Source organism: Medicago sativa, chromosome 2 (genome assembly GCF_051527215.1).
Source record: "Medicago sativa cultivar Bolivia chromosome 2, Bolivia_mono, whole genome shotgun sequence".
In the NCBI taxonomy this organism is placed as follows: Eukaryota; Viridiplantae; Streptophyta; class Magnoliopsida; order Fabales; family Fabaceae; genus Medicago; species Medicago sativa.
In genome coordinates this window covers 6543267-6561997 of record NC_140750.1, presented here as the reverse complement: position 1 = coordinate 6561997, position 18731 = coordinate 6543267, and the positions used below count along the sequence as shown (strand labels likewise).

General features: G+C 32.3%; 2 protein-coding genes across 3 annotated transcripts in view; both read right to left on the bottom strand.

The window, feature by feature from the left end:
* Positions 1–1251: 1251 nt before the first annotated feature.
* LOC146944000 (leucine-rich repeat receptor protein kinase HPCA1-like) overlaps positions 1252–18731 on the bottom strand; it is a 28122-nt gene continuing 10642 nt past the window's right edge. Inside the window, exons 1-18 of one of the 2 annotated variants that reach the window (XM_085742372.1) lie at positions 7805–8106; positions 6792–6912; positions 6615–6686; positions 6293–6367; positions 6101–6172; positions 5754–5918; positions 5589–5663; positions 5386–5460; positions 5211–5282; positions 5040–5108; positions 4820–4900; positions 4229–4366; positions 3625–4109; positions 3380–3526; positions 3143–3279; positions 2615–2834; positions 2246–2481; positions 1252–2018 (exon numbers count right to left, since the gene is read on the bottom strand). In XM_085742372.1, coding sequence (XP_085598498.1) covers positions 1542–2018; positions 2246–2481; positions 2615–2834; positions 3143–3279; positions 3380–3526; positions 3625–4109; positions 4229–4366; positions 4820–4900; positions 5040–5108; positions 5211–5282; positions 5386–5460; positions 5589–5663; positions 5754–5918; positions 6101–6172; positions 6293–6367; positions 6615–6686; positions 6792–6912; positions 7805–7892 — 2805 coding nt within the window. In that variant the 5' untranslated portion in view covers positions 7893–8106 and the 3' untranslated portion in view covers positions 1252–1541. Of the gene's footprint in view, positions 2019–2245; positions 2482–2614; positions 2835–3142; positions 3280–3379; positions 3527–3624; positions 4110–4228; positions 4367–4819; positions 4901–5039; positions 5109–5210; positions 5283–5385; positions 5461–5588; positions 5664–5753; positions 5919–6100; positions 6173–6292; positions 6368–6614; positions 6687–6791; positions 6913–7804; positions 8107–18731 lie in introns of those variants that run through there. The other variant, XM_085742373.1, reaches the window with a different exon arrangement.
* LOC146944004 (uncharacterized) lies at positions 13041–15937 on the bottom strand. Its single transcript, XM_085742374.1, has 8 exons — positions 15852–15937; positions 14526–14563; positions 14240–14317; positions 14041–14124; positions 13921–13955; positions 13624–13709; positions 13356–13421; positions 13041–13271 (listed from the first exon to the last, which is right to left on the bottom strand). The coding sequence occupies exons 1-8, from the start codon at positions 15916–15918 to the stop codon at positions 13228–13230; spliced, it is 498 nt and encodes a 165-aa protein (XP_085598500.1). The 5' UTR covers positions 15919–15937; the 3' UTR covers positions 13041–13227.

Sequence of the window (18731 nt, the reverse complement as noted above, 5' to 3'; positions counted from 1 at the left end):
TTAACTCGTTTAAGATATGTACACGATTATTAAAGAAATCATTAATTGTGTTGATTTCAACGGTAAAATTAGTGTCGTTTACTAAAATACCTTTATTAATTGTGGTTAGTGAGCAATTAAGTTGGATGAAATTTAATAAATAAATGTATAATAATGGAAAAAGATAATAAATGTTGCATTGATATTCTAAAGTGACAATTATTTTGAGAAAAATAAAAAAATGCTAAAGTGACAATTATTTTGAGACGGAGGGAGTATATAATCAATTTTTTTCACTGTTTCGGTTGATGAGAAAAATTGATTTTGGTTATACTTGAGGACAAGGTAAAGTGATTTATATTTGGTTATGTTATGAGAAAAATTGATTTTAAATGAATTGATCATGTAAGAGTAGTTCTAACTAAAATTAAGTTCAAGTATATTTGAATACACTCGCGTAAAAATGAGTTGAACAATAAATTTAAATGTAAAAGTCAATTTGAGATTCATAAGCTGCAAATTCTAATTTCAAATAAAATCAATTTTTGAGGCAAAACTAATTTTAGAAGCACCAAACATATTCAAAATCAATTCAGCTCATCTAGAATTAATCTTGGTTCCAAAAAAATGAAACCAAATTATATTGGGTTCATTTTCAAAATAGGATCACAAGCTTATAAAAAATGAAACCAAATTTTGGCTAGACATGTCTTAGTTGAACTGACAAAATTACTGAAATTGATAGGCCGGACACCGTGACTGAAGTTTAAATTTGGTCCTTCTAGATTAATAAAAATAAATGGAGATTGAGGCAAGTTCATAAATATCATCAACAACATTTAACAGAATTCTTGTCGCCTGCATTTAAAATGCAACAATCATTTTATTAGATAATTTTTTTTTACTAACAATCATGTTTTATGATTTATGTTTGTAGTACAATGTCCTTGGTTTCGGCTACTTGAACAATGACAAGATTTTTTGCTGCATTCTTTATTTATTGGTTTTCTATTAATTAATTTTTTTTATATTTAAGCAACCTCTTTTAAATAGTTTTGGCTCTAGTTTGTAAAGTTAAAAATTTAATAATATATAATATATCATGATGCTCATGATTTTTTATGAATGTCAAATTATTTATTGATTTGTTTTTCAACTATTGATATTACTCGGTTTACCGTTAAATAGGTTACTCACTCAATTAACTCGAATAAACTAGCAAAAGTTTCTTGTAAAGAAAGAAAAGAAAAGAAAGGGAATAGACATGCTGTCTTTTGAAAATTCAATCTTCAAATTCAACTATATTACAAACAATTAAAAAATTCACAAGAATATGTTCATGACTAGAGTACAAATTACAATCTGGAATCCATTTTCCCTTTTCCCTTCAGGCAAAGCTATTGCTAATGTTAACAATACACTTTCCATGCTATGAAAACCAATCAATATTTTGGTTGAAACCTCATCATTTTTTACACTGAATGAATCCAAAATTGACACACCTTGACCTCAATGAATTCATCAGAAGAGAAAAAAGAAATACAAAAGAAAAATGCCAAAACTCATTGAGGTTCTACCCTTATTGTTGGAAAGATTCCACTATATTCAAATTCTTCTTCATTAGCATAAGGATGTTTACCATCCCCCGCACCCGCTTCCTCGTAATTTTCTGTTGTTGAAGCTGATTCAGAATTCGGATTTACTCCAACAAGCTCGATTATACTCTCGATCTCTTTTGCAACCTCGGCCATTGAAGGCCTCTCAGCTGCATACTCTTTGACGCACCTCAATGCCAACTCCACATACCTTTCTAAACCTTTTGGTCTTGTCCCTTTGAGTAGACTTTGATCTAGAATGGAATGAAGGTTGTATAACTCTTTAGATGTATCCATTACCCTCATTACCTCTCTTACAATATATTTTCCTTGATCTATTGGTTTTCTTGAAGTTGCTAGTTCCAGCATTAGCACTCCAAAGCTATATACATCACTCTTTTCAGTCAATTGCTGGGTCATGTAATATTCTGGATCCAAGTATCCCTTCATAGATTAAAAAGGAAACATGTTTTCATTAGCTACCACTAGCAAAAATAACAAAATTTTATGATTCAATTTCAGATTCATAAAAGAGAAACTTTCTTCAACAATTTTAAGAGTATTTATAATCTATAAGTAGTTCACCAAACAATTTTTATAGCTGCATCAGCAAAATCTGATTTCATGTGTTTAAAGTTTTAAAGGTGAAGTGAAAAGCATATGATACAAACCATTGTTCCTTTGACTTGAGTAGTAACATGGCCCCTTTCACTATCAACAAGAAGTTTGGAGAGACCAAAATCAGCAACTTTTGCAATGAGGTGATTATCAAGTAGGATGTTGCTTGATTTAATGTCTCTGTGTATGATTGGTGGGTCAGCAAGTTCATGTAGATAGGTCAGACCCCTGGCGGCGCCCAATGTAACTTTGAGCCTCCTTATCCAATCCATCCATATGCCAGATTTTCCTGCGGTGACAAAGTCCAACGCATTTTTAAATACTAAGACCAATCGTGCTGTGATATTCAATAAAATGGCTATATGTTTGAGTCTTATGATACGATATGGTGCATGCAGAGAGTGTTGAAGGAATTGAAGTACCTGAAAGACTATCCAATAAAGTGCCATTTGGAACGTACTCATAGACCAGCATTTGTTCACCTTTCTCGTAACAAAAGCCAACAAGACTAACGAGATTCTTATGATGGACCCTTGATAGAAGTTCAATCTCAGTTTTAAACTCAACAGCACCCTGCATAGATTCTTTTCCAGCCCTTTTGATTGCAACCATTTCCCCAGTGGGAAGAGCACCTTGGTAAACCTTGTAAATGAGGAGGGCGAATAAGATTTTGCACTAAATAAAAAGAGAATAATTTGGGGAAAATACGTGTGGTGGATGATTCTAGCATAAATGCTAGCAATGAAATTCTTTAAATATGATAAGACATAAGAATGGATAAAAGCGAAGGTAAGTGGTGGAATTTGACGGATAAGATGCCACCAATTTAAAGATAAGCTCTTTTCATCTCATTCCACCGGTCCAAACATGCCCTTAGGAACGTTAAGGAAATACGGTGTTATGAAATAGAAAAAGGAGAAGGGTAGTCATATGATTAAATTAATAAAAACCTGTCCATAGCCGCCTGATCCAATAGTGTTGGCTTCTGCGAAATTGTTGGTGTATTTCCTCATCTCATCAAACGAAAACCATCGCGCTCCTTTCAACTGAGGAGCAGCTCCACTATTATTGTTCTGTTCCCAGTTTACTGCATTTAAAATGACAATTGAATCAATAAAAAAAAACTAGTAGAAAAGTTCTTTGCTGATAGTACAAATTAGGCCAATCTTGGGGTAATTATTTCTTACCAAAAGGGTTTGACTCGGAAGACCTTGCTCTTTTTTGGCGAATGGCGTATAACCCTATAAAGATTGCCAGTACAAGAAGGACCAATACAGCAACTACTGCACCAACTATAACCCCAGTATGTGATGACTTTGATCCTTTAGATTCTCCTAAGTGACATAAAAATGACAGAGTCAGAGAAGAGAAAGAAGGCATATCAAACAAATAATTCAGCATTTGTAGTTCATAATGAAATGGTGTAAATCACCTCCTAAATTTTTATAGTTAGCACCAATGAAGGCGTAGGGGGTGAAATATTCTGGAGGCTTGTAAAGTTGGTTGCTAAGCGCAAAAGCAACAGTTGAAACCCCGGTTGTATTGAAACGATCAGTTTGAGATGGGAAGACATTAAGAGTCAACTGAAAATTATCGGTAGATGAATCCTTGAAAGGATTACTAAGAGAAACTGAATCTACTGGAATGTTTTGTTTCCGAAAAAAATCCATCATAGTCTGTTCAATTTCCTTGTAGTAACTTGTGTTACCAAAGTTTGAGAAACTAGAAGCTCTGGATGTTAGATTTCCACTATAGGGAAATGCACATTCACAGTTTGGGCTGGCAATCTGATCGTTACTGCATGAAGGAGGTGAGCAACCATTTGATGGTGTTGAATATGAGGGAATGGTTTGTGGAACTTTGCAGTAACTATTTTCAGAAGCTCCATTTTCAAGACAAATTCTGTTTTGACCCAATCTGCAAAACCATTAGATAACTTTCTTAGAAGAAAATCTAGTTTCCAGTAGTTTGAGTCCATGCAAATATCTGTAGAAATAAATAAATAAATAAATGATATCATATATAATGAAGCTTACCTCAAGTCAAAATTCAACTTTTGGTTTCCCATCACAAGTTCGGTAATACCATTATTCTGCAAATCAATGAGTTGCAGACTAGTTCTATAGCCACTGCTGAGATCTAATGTGCCATTGAGCTTGTTGTCCTTCATAATTCTGTAGCACATTTCAGTAAATTCACATCACATCATAACCATCGTTTATTCCATGTCTCATAAATTTTTTCCGGTATTTCTTCTTGTTTAAGATTATTTAAAGAGGTAGTATAGACTGAGAGGTCTTTAAAAAAAAAGTATAAAACGAGAGGTTATCTTTTTGCATAAGCAGATTTTCATCAAAATAAGTTCAAAATATAAAACTACTTAACTGCATATACAATAAGATAAATTCAAACGAGCTCTTAATAGGATTTTCATGGATTTTACTTGACAGTGAAGGTGTCTTAAAAAGAGTGTTCATAGGGCATCGCTATTCTGCATTTGTGGTGTACTATAATCTTATACATATATATAGTACTTGATTTCTTGAAACGAAAAAACACAAATTATTTAAAGATAACAAAAAAGTAACTAGAAACAGGTCTAATGTGAGAAGGATGGAGCAACATACACTGTGTTCAGATTTGGCAGACTAGAATTAAAAACCCATGAAGGAACAAGAGAAGAATCAAATTTATTGTCGCTCAGATCCCTGCAGATAGTTATGTCATAAAAATATACAAATTAAAATCATTGTAACTAGATTATATGATTGTAACTGAGTATTTGATCTCCTATAATCTCAATGCAATATATAAAGTATAGCAGAATATGCCTATCATTCTACTTACACAGAAATGAGACTATTCATTCCGGTAAAATCCGGCAGAGAGCCATTCAGTTCATTGTGAGATAAAGAGCTGCAAAAACATATTCAATGACTTCTTTAAGCAAAACTTATTCTTTATGGAAACAGTGATAAATATGAAGCTTAACAAGTCACATTTCTTTGATTCTCTTACATCTCGGTAAGTTTTTTGAGATTGTTCAAGCTGGAAGGCACTCTCCCGCTTAATTGATTCTTGTCAAAGCGTCTGTATACAAGAGAAAATATTCAATTCAGCCATTGAAATTCATAGATAACATAAACTGTGAGTGTAAGTGAAGTCACTTTGCCACTAGCCACCATATACTTACATAACTTCCACTGTGCTCACAAGGCTACTTAGGGTGCTAGGAATACTGCCTGTTAGTTGATTGTGGTCGAAAAGCCTGCCAAAAGTAATATAAGGGAGTAAGCTTAGATGTTTTTAGAAAAACTTAGTCTTTTTGACTTCGGTCAGATGAGAACAGGTCTCTTAACTTCAGAAAAGAAATAGTCCAAGATATATGAAACTTACACATGTTTTAGATGCATGCTGGAGCTAAAAAGTTTCTGTGGTATTGGACCTGAGAGTTTATTGTTCCCCAAATGACTGCAACAAGTAGACATAATATTAGATCATTCAATGAAATGAAACGAAATGAAATGTTAGTGTAGAAATTGAAAATGGGAGTAGACATACAAGTGCTGGGCCTTAAGGAGCATGTCAAGACCTGGTTGTCCTTGATCATTAGAGACAGGAATAGGCCCTTCCAGCTGGTTTTGATCAAGATCTAACCAATCAATGTTGGATAGATTGCCAAGAGAGTGCGGAATATTTCCAGTGAGATTATTCGAATTCAGCGCTCTGCGTTAAAAGCAATAATTTAACAAGTGATTCATAATCATCAATGTGTTATCTAAATGAACTTTAGAAAATGCTTGCTTAATATATCATGTATTATATATTAGTCCAAAGATAAAAATAAACATTGAGCTTCAAGATTAAGTATGATAACATCAAGATTATTAGTAAGTTGGAATCCTTACAAAAAGGTCAGCTTCTTTAATGATCCTATTGAATCTGGAATAGGGCCAGAGAAACCACAACCAGCCAATGCCCTGGAAAACGAGTTACAAGGAAACATATCAAAAAGCATGCTAAATTTAGATATCAGTAATGCAGTAGAAATTCAGTTTGTTTTAAAATTTATTTATTAGGAAATAAATTTCCTTACTTACAGGGAATTGAGGTTTTTCAAATTTCCAATTTCACGTGGAATTGTTCCTGTCATGCCCGTGTTGAATGAAAGATCCCTGTATGAACAAAAACAACATGTTATTAGACCAGTAGTGAAAATAAAATGTCCTACCTAAGGATGAATCCAGTTAAAAAAAATAACATTGTCGCATACATTTTTTAAAAACCATGTACATACATTTATTCATTTTAGAATATTTTTTTAACAAATATTTAGTTGAGAAACATTTAAACATGTCAGGGTTAGAAGAATTTCAGCCTAATAATGGACACATTAATTCAAATGAGAAGTAGAAAATGTACAATGTTTCAAGTTCAGATAAGGACTGGATTGCTGAAGATAGCTGACCCTCCAAACTCAAGCCAGCTAGTTTCCTGAAGAAAAAAATAGCACTCTTTTCATATTCATTCATTTTTTGAAAGAAAAAAAAAAGGAAAGTAAGAAGCGAATTGAATGGAACAATGAAACGAAGATCTAACAAATCGGTAATTCTTGAATCGTCGCAACCAATTCCGGCCCACTCACTGCCACAAGGATCAAACCCCACCCAATTTGATGGTTTGTTGTTCCAGGATTGTACGAGAGAAGAAAGAGCAGTATCTGCAGAAATACAGTTTCTATCAGAAAACTTTTTTTGTTGTAAGAGACTAAACTCTCCAATTCATGATGATATTTCAAGAAAATAAATATACAAGTAACAAAAACAAAACCTATTACTAGATATGATGTTCAGCTTTTTTTTTTTGTAAAACCTGATTTTAATTTTAGAGATAAGGTGAATATGAATGATTAATTCAGCCATGTCAAACCTCCTAATGAACTGCTACACGAAACACAATAAACAAACTAACAATCCATTTCTCTCACCCCTGAACATTTCCTAATGAACATTATTAGCAACATAGAAGATTCTAGTATAAAAACTAAAGGTTTGTACAGAGCCAATGATATAAATAAATTAACTTCCAAAACTTTGCTAGCAAACAAAGTTCTATTTTTGAATTTTAATGGAAGAATATATCTTCAATCCACAACCACTTCCCAAACTTAGGGTGCAGGAGTGTCTCGTGTGATCTATGGTGGACTGATGCTAGAAAATCGCTTAAAATTCAGACGACTTCAGTTGACTTTTGATGCAGCAATACTTCTTTTTCTTGTTTTTTGGTGAATCAGCGCCGATTAAAACATTAATTGGATCACCATCTCGGTCACGAGGAGGAATAAGACTATCAACTTTTTACTTACGAGGAGCGGTATAAGTTGTTGTTAAAGTTTCAAACGGTTTTCAAGCTTTGGTCCCCCGTAGATCATATGAGACACTTCTCCATCCTTGATGTCGTCCCACTACTATACTAAGAATGGCAGGGGGTGGAAAAGCACAATATTTCCTTTATTTTTTGTTGAGATATGATAACATATAAACATTATGAATATATCAATTCTCCAAACACAGAAAAATATGACAAAAGTTGAATTGAACATAGTAGCTTACAATCTCTATTGTCTGTCTGTGATGCAACATGCATAACTTGGAAAAGAAGCAGCAGCAGAAGAGGAAACACTTTATGTTGTTCTTCCATTACTCAAAACACTTTTTCTGATATTGAATTGAATCAAGACTCAAAGTGTATTGAATTGATATTGATATTGAATTAAAACAAGAATCAAAAGACTTTTCTAATATTGAATTGAATTGAATTGTTACACGTATAACAAGGAGGATCATGAAATAATTAAAGAGAAACCATAGTGTATAATCTTTTAACAAGGAAAGAAACAAAGCAACCTTGGTATGAAAATTTTAGAGCAGACGCGTTTAAGATATGGTATGCTATAACTAATGCATTTTACTAAGTCAATGCCTTTTACAATCAATTTTCAACTATTAGAATTAGAATGGGTTATAACTCCAAAAATAAATAAATATTGCAACTATATGTCCACTAACATAATCATTCAATTTCAATGATAATTTATATATTCCAACTAGAAATGCCTCTTAACATTTTTAATTCTGATTTCTTCCCTCATACATTTTTTTTTATAAAACATTCAAAAGAAAAAAGCTATAAGATAAAAGACTTTTTAAGTGTTGGAACTTGGAAGCAATCAACGACTACTTAAACAATGATTTGTTTTAGTTTGCATCAGCATATAGTACCCTTTTCAGTATTACAAAGAGATAGTTTCACACATGGTGAAATTAACAAGAGACATTAATTTCACTCTCATTTTCTAGGGGGGGAATATATGATATGAATAGTGTCATGCATTGATTATAAAATTTTCTTGTCCTCTTTGTACCACACGACAAAATAAAAAATGTAGAATTGGACAGTTGACTACGTATAGCTTTGCCGTCCCAAATGATGCTGGTGATAATAAAGTAATTAAACCAATGATTATATTATAATTCTTATAAGTTTAATTTATATACATTGTCAATGTACAAAAGTTTTACAAATACTTATCACATCGTTTAATGAGTTAAAACACATAATACTTGTCATATCTTATTAATTGATTCGGTAACACATGATTAATTGCATGTGTAAAACTTTTGTATGCGCAATTCTTATTATTGACACTATGATCAACATCATACATATCCTAATACGTACAATAAGTTGGTGTAAAAAATTAAGAATAAGTTAGTTGGTATCAAATGTTCGTATTATGCACAACTGTCAACGAGGAAGGCACCTAATTAATAAAAAAATTGTTGGAATTAAATTTGTGAAATTCAAAGCTTCAACAATTGCATAGTTGTTTAGACAGGCTTTTGCTTTAGAACAAGTTGGAGCGGCAACCGAAGTAGATGCCAATGAGACATCAAGTTTTGTACAAGACAAAACACAAAGAAACAAGACATAAATTGTAAGACAAAACACAAAGAAACAACGAATTCCCTTTTCTAGGAGCAAAGGATCACAATTTATTTATTTATTTTCACATCACATGTGAACCAAATCGGCTGCGACAACATGAACGATCTAAAGATGGATTTTCTTGATTCAAACGTAATTAAATGAAACTAAAGCAAACATAGCTAGAGAATGAGTAACAATATTACGGCTCTTCTCACATGAGACACTAAAATTGAAGAAAATAAACAACTAGGGCTCCTTTTTGTCTAAAAAAAAACACTAGGGTTTCACAATCATTAATCACCAAGTCGAAGTAAGAATTATCATCAATAGACAACTACAAAGCTTTGACCAGGTTAAGAGAATCACCCTCTACCACAATATTGGGAAAACTCATCGTGAGCAAATTGAATTGCTAACCGAAATTCAAGAGCTTCAACAATATTAGTACCACGAAGCGCATCAAAGTTTCATGTAGCAACTTCTAAGACAAAACCTTATAAGTCCCTAATAATAGCTCTTACACCCCATTCGTTATCAATCGATCCAATGTATGGATGTTTCGAAGAAAAGATGTGGGATGAGTACTCCAGGTAGAGGGGGAAGAGATTGTAATCCTTAGGAATACTCAAGTTGCTAAGGATTATAAATTCTTTAGTGTATTATGAGTAAATGTTCTATTTAGTTCTTAAAATTGAAGGGTCATAACTCCACATTATCACAATTCTCTATTGATCACTAAAATTGCAAAACATTAATCAGATTCGTCTTCATGTCTACATCATGTGTTATCAAATGCATCACTAATATCACTTGGGTTGAAACTTGAAATACATTTTGACATTACTAATTTTATACATTTTAGTCGGATATCAATAGAGGACAGACTTGGTTTGCAATTTGCAATTTCACACACTATTTTATTACATGCTTACACCTAAAAATAAAGTACATGCTAATCAAAATCGACAAACATGTGATTTAGGCTTATACATGTTCTTCTAAGTCGATGATAGATTAGGAGAACTCAAAGGCAACCGAATATAAGTTAATAGAATCTTTCTCAAATGTACCGGGTAAACACATACCCCATAATAAGAGAAGATTCACGTACTACCTACATAAATAGCCGAGTAAGATTAATTTATGCAGGACACATCGTTTTTGTTAGCAGAACTAGTGTTTTCCTAGAAATATTTGACTTATATATCAAATATTATACTATTGTTATTTAAATATAATGCTTGGGACACGATGCATGACACCGTATACTTTTATCTCTATCTTTCTATCCTTTTTATTTATACACCGTACACATATTTCGAAATACATAGAAAAAGAAGAAAGAAAAACACGTATTTGATGTCCACTTTTGACGTTGAAATATGTTACCTTTTATTATTGGTGTGGTGTAAAATTTATATGTTTTAGGAGTTCATTTCTCTATACTTCTACTATTTTTATTTTGTTGAATGGATAAAATTTTGTGGTCCAAACAAGAAAATGTCTTGTATGCCATATTTAATTAAACTATAGTAGTACATGAAAATCTGCCAATAACAACAGAGTTGGTACTTAACGAAAGAAAATGGTTACATTGACTTTATGTAATGTCCATATTGGATGGCTATGTGGACAAAGACATTGTACTATACTAAAAGAAAACGAAAGCCGTTAAGATGGAGCAGGTTGGATGTATTTTTAGTTCTTATGTGAACACTAATCCAAGTGGCCATTTTTAAACTTTGTTATATGTGGTGGTACCAATTCTTGTTCAAAAAATGACGGCAAAACGATGGGGTCAAACTCAAACCTACTAGTATTTCTTAAAAATCCCAAACCTTTACAAGTGTGTGTAAGTTGCGATTAAAGATATCAATCACACACTTTCCGTGTTGATTGAGAATAGTCTAAAGACTTTTGTGATAAATATATTTTTATTGTGAAAGAACCATTTCATGAAATTTCTTAAAATTAATTTTAACATTTTTTGGTTACAATGTATTTTTTTTTTTGTTGCAAAAGATCTTTGCACCTTGTTTGAGCAGAAATGAAGATATATAATAGGATTATTAATACTTGATATTTATAAAAAGGATTAAATATGTGTTTGATCCATAAAAAATAAGTGATTTTTGGTTTTGATCATGTTAAATGTTTTATTGTCCATTAGGTGACAGCACAATAATAAGATTTTAGCTTTGTAACCTCAATGAGTCAAAACATAAATGTTTTGTAACTTCGAGGGACAAAGTACAAATCCTTTTAGTGACATTTGAAAAATGTCACTAATTAATAATAGGCTTCCCCTCCTATTTAAAAAAAAAAAAAAAAAAATCATATATTTGATTTTTACGGAATAGTATCGAGGATACAGTTAATGGAAATAATTGGAATACTTCTGAAGCAGCTTTCTCTAATCCTAATATGAATCACGGTAAACAGAATATATGTGACACTAGATATATAGAAGAGAAAAACCAAAATAACCAAAGCAGTTACATAGACTGCTACAATAGTTTGCAGTAACTAACATCTAACATATAACTAAATCATAAGAAGCATACTTTTGTAGTTTGTACACCCCCACAAGCTCAAGGTGGGTGAGGAAATGAAGAGAGCTATCAGCTATCTTAGCACATTGAGCTTGTTTTTGAGATAAATATATTTGATTGGTGCTAGAGGCATGGTTAACTATGAGGGGAACATGGACAAATTATGAGTTGTTCATTTAGCACCTGTTTCACACATGAAGAAGTGATCCAACTCCATGCACTTTGTGCAGTGCAGGCATGAAGCATATGATTACTGTCACTGAAAACTTAAGAGCAGGGTTAGCATCCATAGAGTGTGAGTTGTAGCTTGAGCACAGCTTATGCACTCTATACCTTAACCACCAAGGCACTAGATTAGGGGCTATATAGATAGATGCCACTTAAGTTGATTTACAATCATTTGATGACTGCTTATAAAAAAAAACATTGATTAGATGTTGGATACTATATCCAACAAACGTTTAGGGTATGAGAGTGTTCAGATGACAATGTAATCAAACTTTTAAACTATTCTCATGTAATCGATTTTCCTTACTAATGCTTCTACACCTATATTCTTTGCACATGCTACAACAAAAAATATCTTAATATGTTCTTATGATTCTATTTCTAATCTTATCTTGTATAATCATTCATTCCATGTAATATTACAATCTCAGCAACACTAGATTTACTTTGTCGTTAGCTTATCGTCCATCTTTGATTCCATACAACAATACAAATCTTATAGCTGTTCATTTACTCTTGAGATGTAATTTTCTATAGCACATCCCACCCTAACATTTATTCATTTCATGCACTTTGCCTCCATCTTATATTTGACAACTCTATCTCGCTGTCATTTTGTAAGGTAAATCAGAAACACTTGTGGGGGGTTGGGTAGTTCAACTGGTCTGAGATAAGGGATAAGGAGTTAGAGGTCCTAGGTTTAAACCAGGCTGAAGGAGAAAAAACTAATCTAACAATTAATTGCTAACATTGACCATTAAAAAAAACACTTCGAATGCAATGCAAGACCTGTAATATTATGTGTTCATCACTGGTTACACAAGAAGGGAAAAAGCAGAAAATGACCATAGGGAAGCTACTTGTAAAGACAGCAAATAACAAATAGCAACAAGCACATGGAAAAGTTAGGCGGATATACTACTCCCAAATCCCAATAGGGCCAAAATTATTAGTGCTGAAAAAAGAATATGGAAATGCAATTTTAGAAATTAGAATACCCCTACTTTCCTAAAAGAATTGCAGTGCTAGATAGAGGGTATCCAGGGGAGAAAACAATAAGCTGTTCCCAGCATCGATGTGAAGAAAAGTGTTTATTTAATCAAGATTTCAAGCCACGTTATGGTGGAATAATTGCATTACATATTACCAACTTGGTATGGTAACACCATAAGATCCATTATGAAGATAATGGACAAAATATTTAAGAGTAGTGAAAGTATATATTTTCATCCTACTAATTGGAGTAAGATTAGGCCACACAACATTCACTTGCGTGTTTCAGCCATTTCAGCCTTCTTCTGCTCTTTGGCTGAAATATATTTATTTAACAATCAGTTTCATGCTTTTGGATGTCTGAATAGAACAAGCAGAACAGACAGTATTTTAGACTTACCAGCTTTCTCTTCATTTCGCTTTTTAGCAGCTTCTGCCCTTTGCTGACGTATAAGAGCCAATCGTTCTGCACAACATCAACAAAGAAATTAAACATTAATAATTGAAGGAAAACTTTTCCAAGCAAAGCATGTTAATTTTGGTTTAACTCATGCAGCTTATGCTTTGTGACATTCAATCAATAGTTTACGTATGTGATAATGTCAAACGTACGGGAAAAAATAAATAAAAAGATGTAGAAGAAGCAAATTTAAATAGACAATTAGTACCTAAATCTTTCTTTGATTGATCTGTTTTTCCTTGCTCTTGAAGCCTCATATAGCTTTCATGAGCTCTCTGTTTCTCTATCTCCTCTCTGCAAACAAGAAGGAATTTGAAGATATTCAGAAAACATGTTGATATAAAAGTTCCAGTTTCAATAATAGCCCAATATGAGAACATAAGGAATTAAGATGACAAAGAACTTTCTGCTCTTTTCCACTTGAAAAAATAAAAAAATGTCCTCTTTTAGAGCATGATTGTGTTTGTTAAACCACTTTTAAAGAAGCAAATTAAAAGTAGCAAACCTTTCACGCCTTGAAAGTTCGGTTGTCTTTTCAACCTGCATCCACACGAAAATAACATTATTCTTCCAAACTCCTCTGAAAATGACTATGTAATGACCAAACATGGTAAGTTGAACTCACATTAACATCTCTAGCTTTCAAGTTCTTTGGTTTTACCAAGTTAGGATTTTCAATCTCAATAATCCCTTGAGTTCCTTTTTTCTTCTGTATAAATTAAGTAGCAGCAAGACAGTCAATTTCATATTGATAGAAGCAGACCATAGAAACAAATAAATAGTTTTCTTTTCCTCAAAAAATGCAAAGATTGTGAGATGCTAACTTTAGTTTCTTTATCAGATTCTTCTCCAGATTCATCCCCAGATACTTCCTCGGGCTCCACTTCATTCTCAGCTTCTTTCTAATAAGGTTGTGAAGAGAATGACCATGTAAAATACAGTTAAACGTGGAAAGAAAATGGAAAACAACTTAATATGTACCATATCCATATAAAAATTAATCGTCACTGTAGATGATAATGTAAACAAAAGCATCATGTGTGTAAGTGATCACATGCATGTTTGAGGAGAGGAGTAAAAGGGGGAAGAGGAAAGGATGCAGAAGGAAACCTGTCTAAAAGTTCGAGGACGGCTAGTGGTTCCAGCAACTGCAGTAGTCAAAAAGAAACAATAAGTTTCCAGAGGTTCTTTCTATGATTAAGAAATGTCGCTTTTCTGTTTGTTTTATTTAGAGAAGAAAAGAGCCCAAAAGGGTTGTGGCATTAATAAGAAATATTACGTCCGCTAAGTTCAAAATTAGAGAATTGGATTATAATTTAATTAATCCTCTTACATTAATAAGAATAACAAATATTGAATTGCCAATATGTAACTTCCTCAGCATTGAGGCACTGAACTGAAATAGTCTTAATAAAATCAATCACAGGGTTGAAAAAATACATGCATTATACTAAGCTGTGATAATTTCCCTACATTTCCCTTTGCCAAACTTACTAAGATGTGTAGAGGATCGATCTACTATCACCAGTGTCGTCAAATAGCGGCTATAGTGGTGGTAGTATAACGCTATGTCGTAGCAGAATTGGAACAAATCGCTATTGTTCCGCGATACATTATTAGTATAACGTGTTGTCAAATAGTGGCTATAGCGGCACTATACCATTGTAGAGTAGTAGAATTTGAATAAACCGCTGTTCTTCGCAATATGTGATTGACAACTCTAACGATCACTTCCTAGAACTGGTTAAATAACTGATGTTCAGTCCCTGTCTGATTTCTCAGTGCCACTTGGACCAGCCAAGCCACTTCTTCCCAATATAATTCATTTTTGAAATGATTAACAGCTCTAAATAAGTTTCATCACAAAAACAAGATGTTTAAGGATTATTCACTTTTGTCTAACTTTTGTAGCTTCAGAGAAAAAGGTACAGAACTCAACAAATTAACTCCACATAAGATGAACAGTAATTTGAACTAAATTCAAACAAAAACAATTCAGAAAGTTTCCAAGCTGGCAGTCTCCTAGAGCTATAAAATTCCAACAAAGTTTAGGGTTTGTTTGGATTGGCTTATTTGAGCTTCTCTACTGACATAAGCACTTGTGAGACTATTTGGGAGAACTTAATAAGACGGCTTATGACATGTTCATAAACTGTTTTTTGGTTATTTTCATAAGTTATCATGAATAGCTTATATATAAGCACTTATAATACAAACTGCAAATTAAATTATATTTGTTTTTCTTTTATCAAAACAGAGTTTAATCTTCACATGAAAAACCTTCATCCACAAGGCACAATATTCTATTATACTACAACTACAACAAATAAGTGAAAAACATGACATTTAACTAAAAATCAAATTTTGAAACAAAAAGTGAATGATTTAGCATGAAAGAATGAAAACCCAGAAAGCAAAAAATGGAGAAGGGCTTACGAATGTCTTCCTGAGTAGAAAACTGGCGGCGACCAGTGGGCTTGCTCTTGAATTTTCCTCTTCCCATTTCCAATCAACAATTCAATTACACAAGAACGATCTTCGAATCAAATTTTGGTTCCTTCTATTCAAGTCTACGTTTTCACAACAACAAAAGTTGATAATAGCGTAGTAACCATGCAAGTATATTCATACAATTATTCTTTTTGGTTACAATATTCATACAAATATATATTCACAATAAACAAATATTTAATATTAATCCAATTACGCGTGTGTAAGTTTTCAATAACTATCTCATTTCATTTAAATATCCAAAAAAAAGAAATAAATGTTTTGTAATATATTAAATTTTGTAATTTTGTCTAAAAGTTCTATCTCAACTGGCAAATGCCGAAATTGCAAGGTCGGACGTCGTGACCCGGATTCGAATTCGGGACCTCACCTTTGTGTGTGAGTTTATTTTCAATGGATCACCACTTCATCTAAGACAAAAAAAAAATATGTAATTTGAAAGCCATTCAATAAGTGGCGGAGCGAGAAAAAAAATTCAGGGTGGGCCATAAAAACAAACTCTTGTAATAAACTAAGCACAAAATTATTTATAAAAAAATTAAACTACATAACTTAAAAAATTAAAATAATTCTTTATGTGATCTAACCGATTTTTTTTAAAGGATACAATCCAACCAACTTGAAATTATCAATAACTTACTTATAACCAATACTTGCACTTTTCTAAAAATAAAAAAAAGCTAATATTTGCATTAATTTCCCTTTTGATATAAACTATCATGTTATCGTTTAAAAACCCACCTTCTATTTGTTTCTCAACCTTCTATTTGTTTATCAATAGGCATACATCATGGGTCCAATGTTATATCAATTATTTCTGCATCTAAACAAAAACAGAGAGTTGAGTGGTATGTGGGTTGAGAGAATAAGAGTGAAAAGAGGATTGAGTTTGTGTATCAGAGGCAGGCAGGTGAAGGGGTTGGATCGTTGGGTGGGCCGCTTGGGAAAATTCTTTAAACTCTGAGTATTTTTGTAACTTTCCTAGTAGAGAAAAACAAACTAATTTTTTTTGGGGGTGGGTCATGGCCTACCTTAGCCCAAACCATGCTCCGCCACCGCATTCAATAAAAAATTATCGATCTATAATGTCATACAAGTATTCACTAAAAACAATTTTTTAATGTTATTCTTTTCTCGAATAGATGAATTGACAAATATATCACATAAAGATTCACCAAGAGGTGAGTCAAAATGCTACAAGAATGACTTGATCTTCTGATATATTAGAAGTGAAAATGTGGGCTTAACACTTAGCACCAAAAAATACACAATGATATATACACAGAAATATATTAGTTGAGTTTGGTAACATAAGGTTATGACTTAAATGAGAATATTAAGGTGTTATGATGTGTACCAAAAAAAAAGTATAGTATTGTTTGATCATTATTTTTCATATTTGATTTTTAAAAAATATTTGATTTTAAGATTCTACTTCATCATGTCATAATCATCTTTCAAAGTGTCGTATCTTTTTCTACATTCAACTTTTTTTTCTACATTCAACTTAAAGACTAAAGAAATTAAGTTTTGGGATGTAGATGAAAAATAGTGATTGTGACTTAGGATGGTAGACACTTTCTAAAAGTAGTTAAGGAGACTCTCAAACAAAGATTAGGCATCCAGATGAGTTAGTGGATACTTCATACTAATAACATGACTACTAAAACAAGTTGTGTGATGTAAAAAATAAATAAAAATTATAAAAATGAAATCCAAAAAGGTAATTTTTACATTTTAAAAGTTAATTTCTAAAATACTACATACATAATCCGACCAAATATTGAAGTCTGAAAGTATATTTCTAAAAAAAAACTAGCAACTAACCCGTGCTAAGCACGGACCCGTGCTCCGCACGGGCTAATTCGAAGCGGGGGTTGTGCATTGAAGCACATTGCAATGTTATATGAATTGAGAAGATATGAAAACACTAATGATAAAGTCAACGTTAGTGATAAAAGGGAAAATTATTTTGACTTCCTTTGAGATTTTCTTAAATAACACAGACACCCCTTCTATTTTCCAAACACATGAATCTCCCTTCATTTTATCCATTTCAATAACTTTGTAAATATACAATTTAATTTGTCATTTTGGTTTGTTTGTATCAGCTTTCTCTTTTCACAAATAAGTTAAATGAAGTGTTTTTCTCACAATGGAGAAACAATAACATTTGTTTTTACCACTAAATAGAATATAACTTCGACAATTACAGAAGAGATCAAAAGAGAATATAGAAACGAGAATTTTTTTGGTGGATGGACATTGTGGTTGATCAATGAAAAGGAAATAATCTTCGATATATCCATTTTATTACATTAGAATTTAAAAATTAAACCACCTTGACCCAGGGACATTAAGTTGGGAAAAATTACCTACATGAAAAATGGAAAGAAAAATGATCAAAAATTAAATGATTTTCATACTTGTATGAAGAAGTTAATCGCTCAAAATAAATGGAATTAACAAAGTTTAAACCATGTTATATTATAAGAGAAGTGCTTGTCAGTTTAATAAAAAAAAAAGGAAGATTAGTATTTAGTTAAAAAATAGAGCTGGTGTTTGTGTTATTTAAGAATATCTTAAGGGAGGTTAGTTTAATTATATGTAAAAATATTTAAAATATTAAATATTTTGTTATTGATAAAGATGTCATTATGAGTCCCGTATATAAATTGTACAAATGTATTATTTACTGTGTTGGCAATTGATCCATTAATTGTTTTTCGCAGAGGTTCACTTTTCATTTATTTTTTTGTAACTTGGTTTCACGCCCGTATATGGGTTTGCTAGGTTGCGCACGTG

Bases quoted from the DNA above. Each gene is read 5' to 3' on its own strand.
- LOC146944004 (XM_085742374.1), bottom strand. From the start codon at position 15,918: ATGGGAAGAGGAAAATTCAAGAGCAAGCCCACTGGTCGCCGCCAGTTT. The intron at 14,318-14,525 runs GTTTCCTTCTGC...CAACCTTATTAG, and splicing joins GTCCTCGAACTTTTAGACAG to AAAGAAGCTGAGAATGAAGT. The intron at 14,125-14,239 runs GTTAGCATCTCA...TAATTTATACAG, and splicing joins AATCTGATAAAGAAACTAAA to AAGAAAAAAGGAACTCAAGG.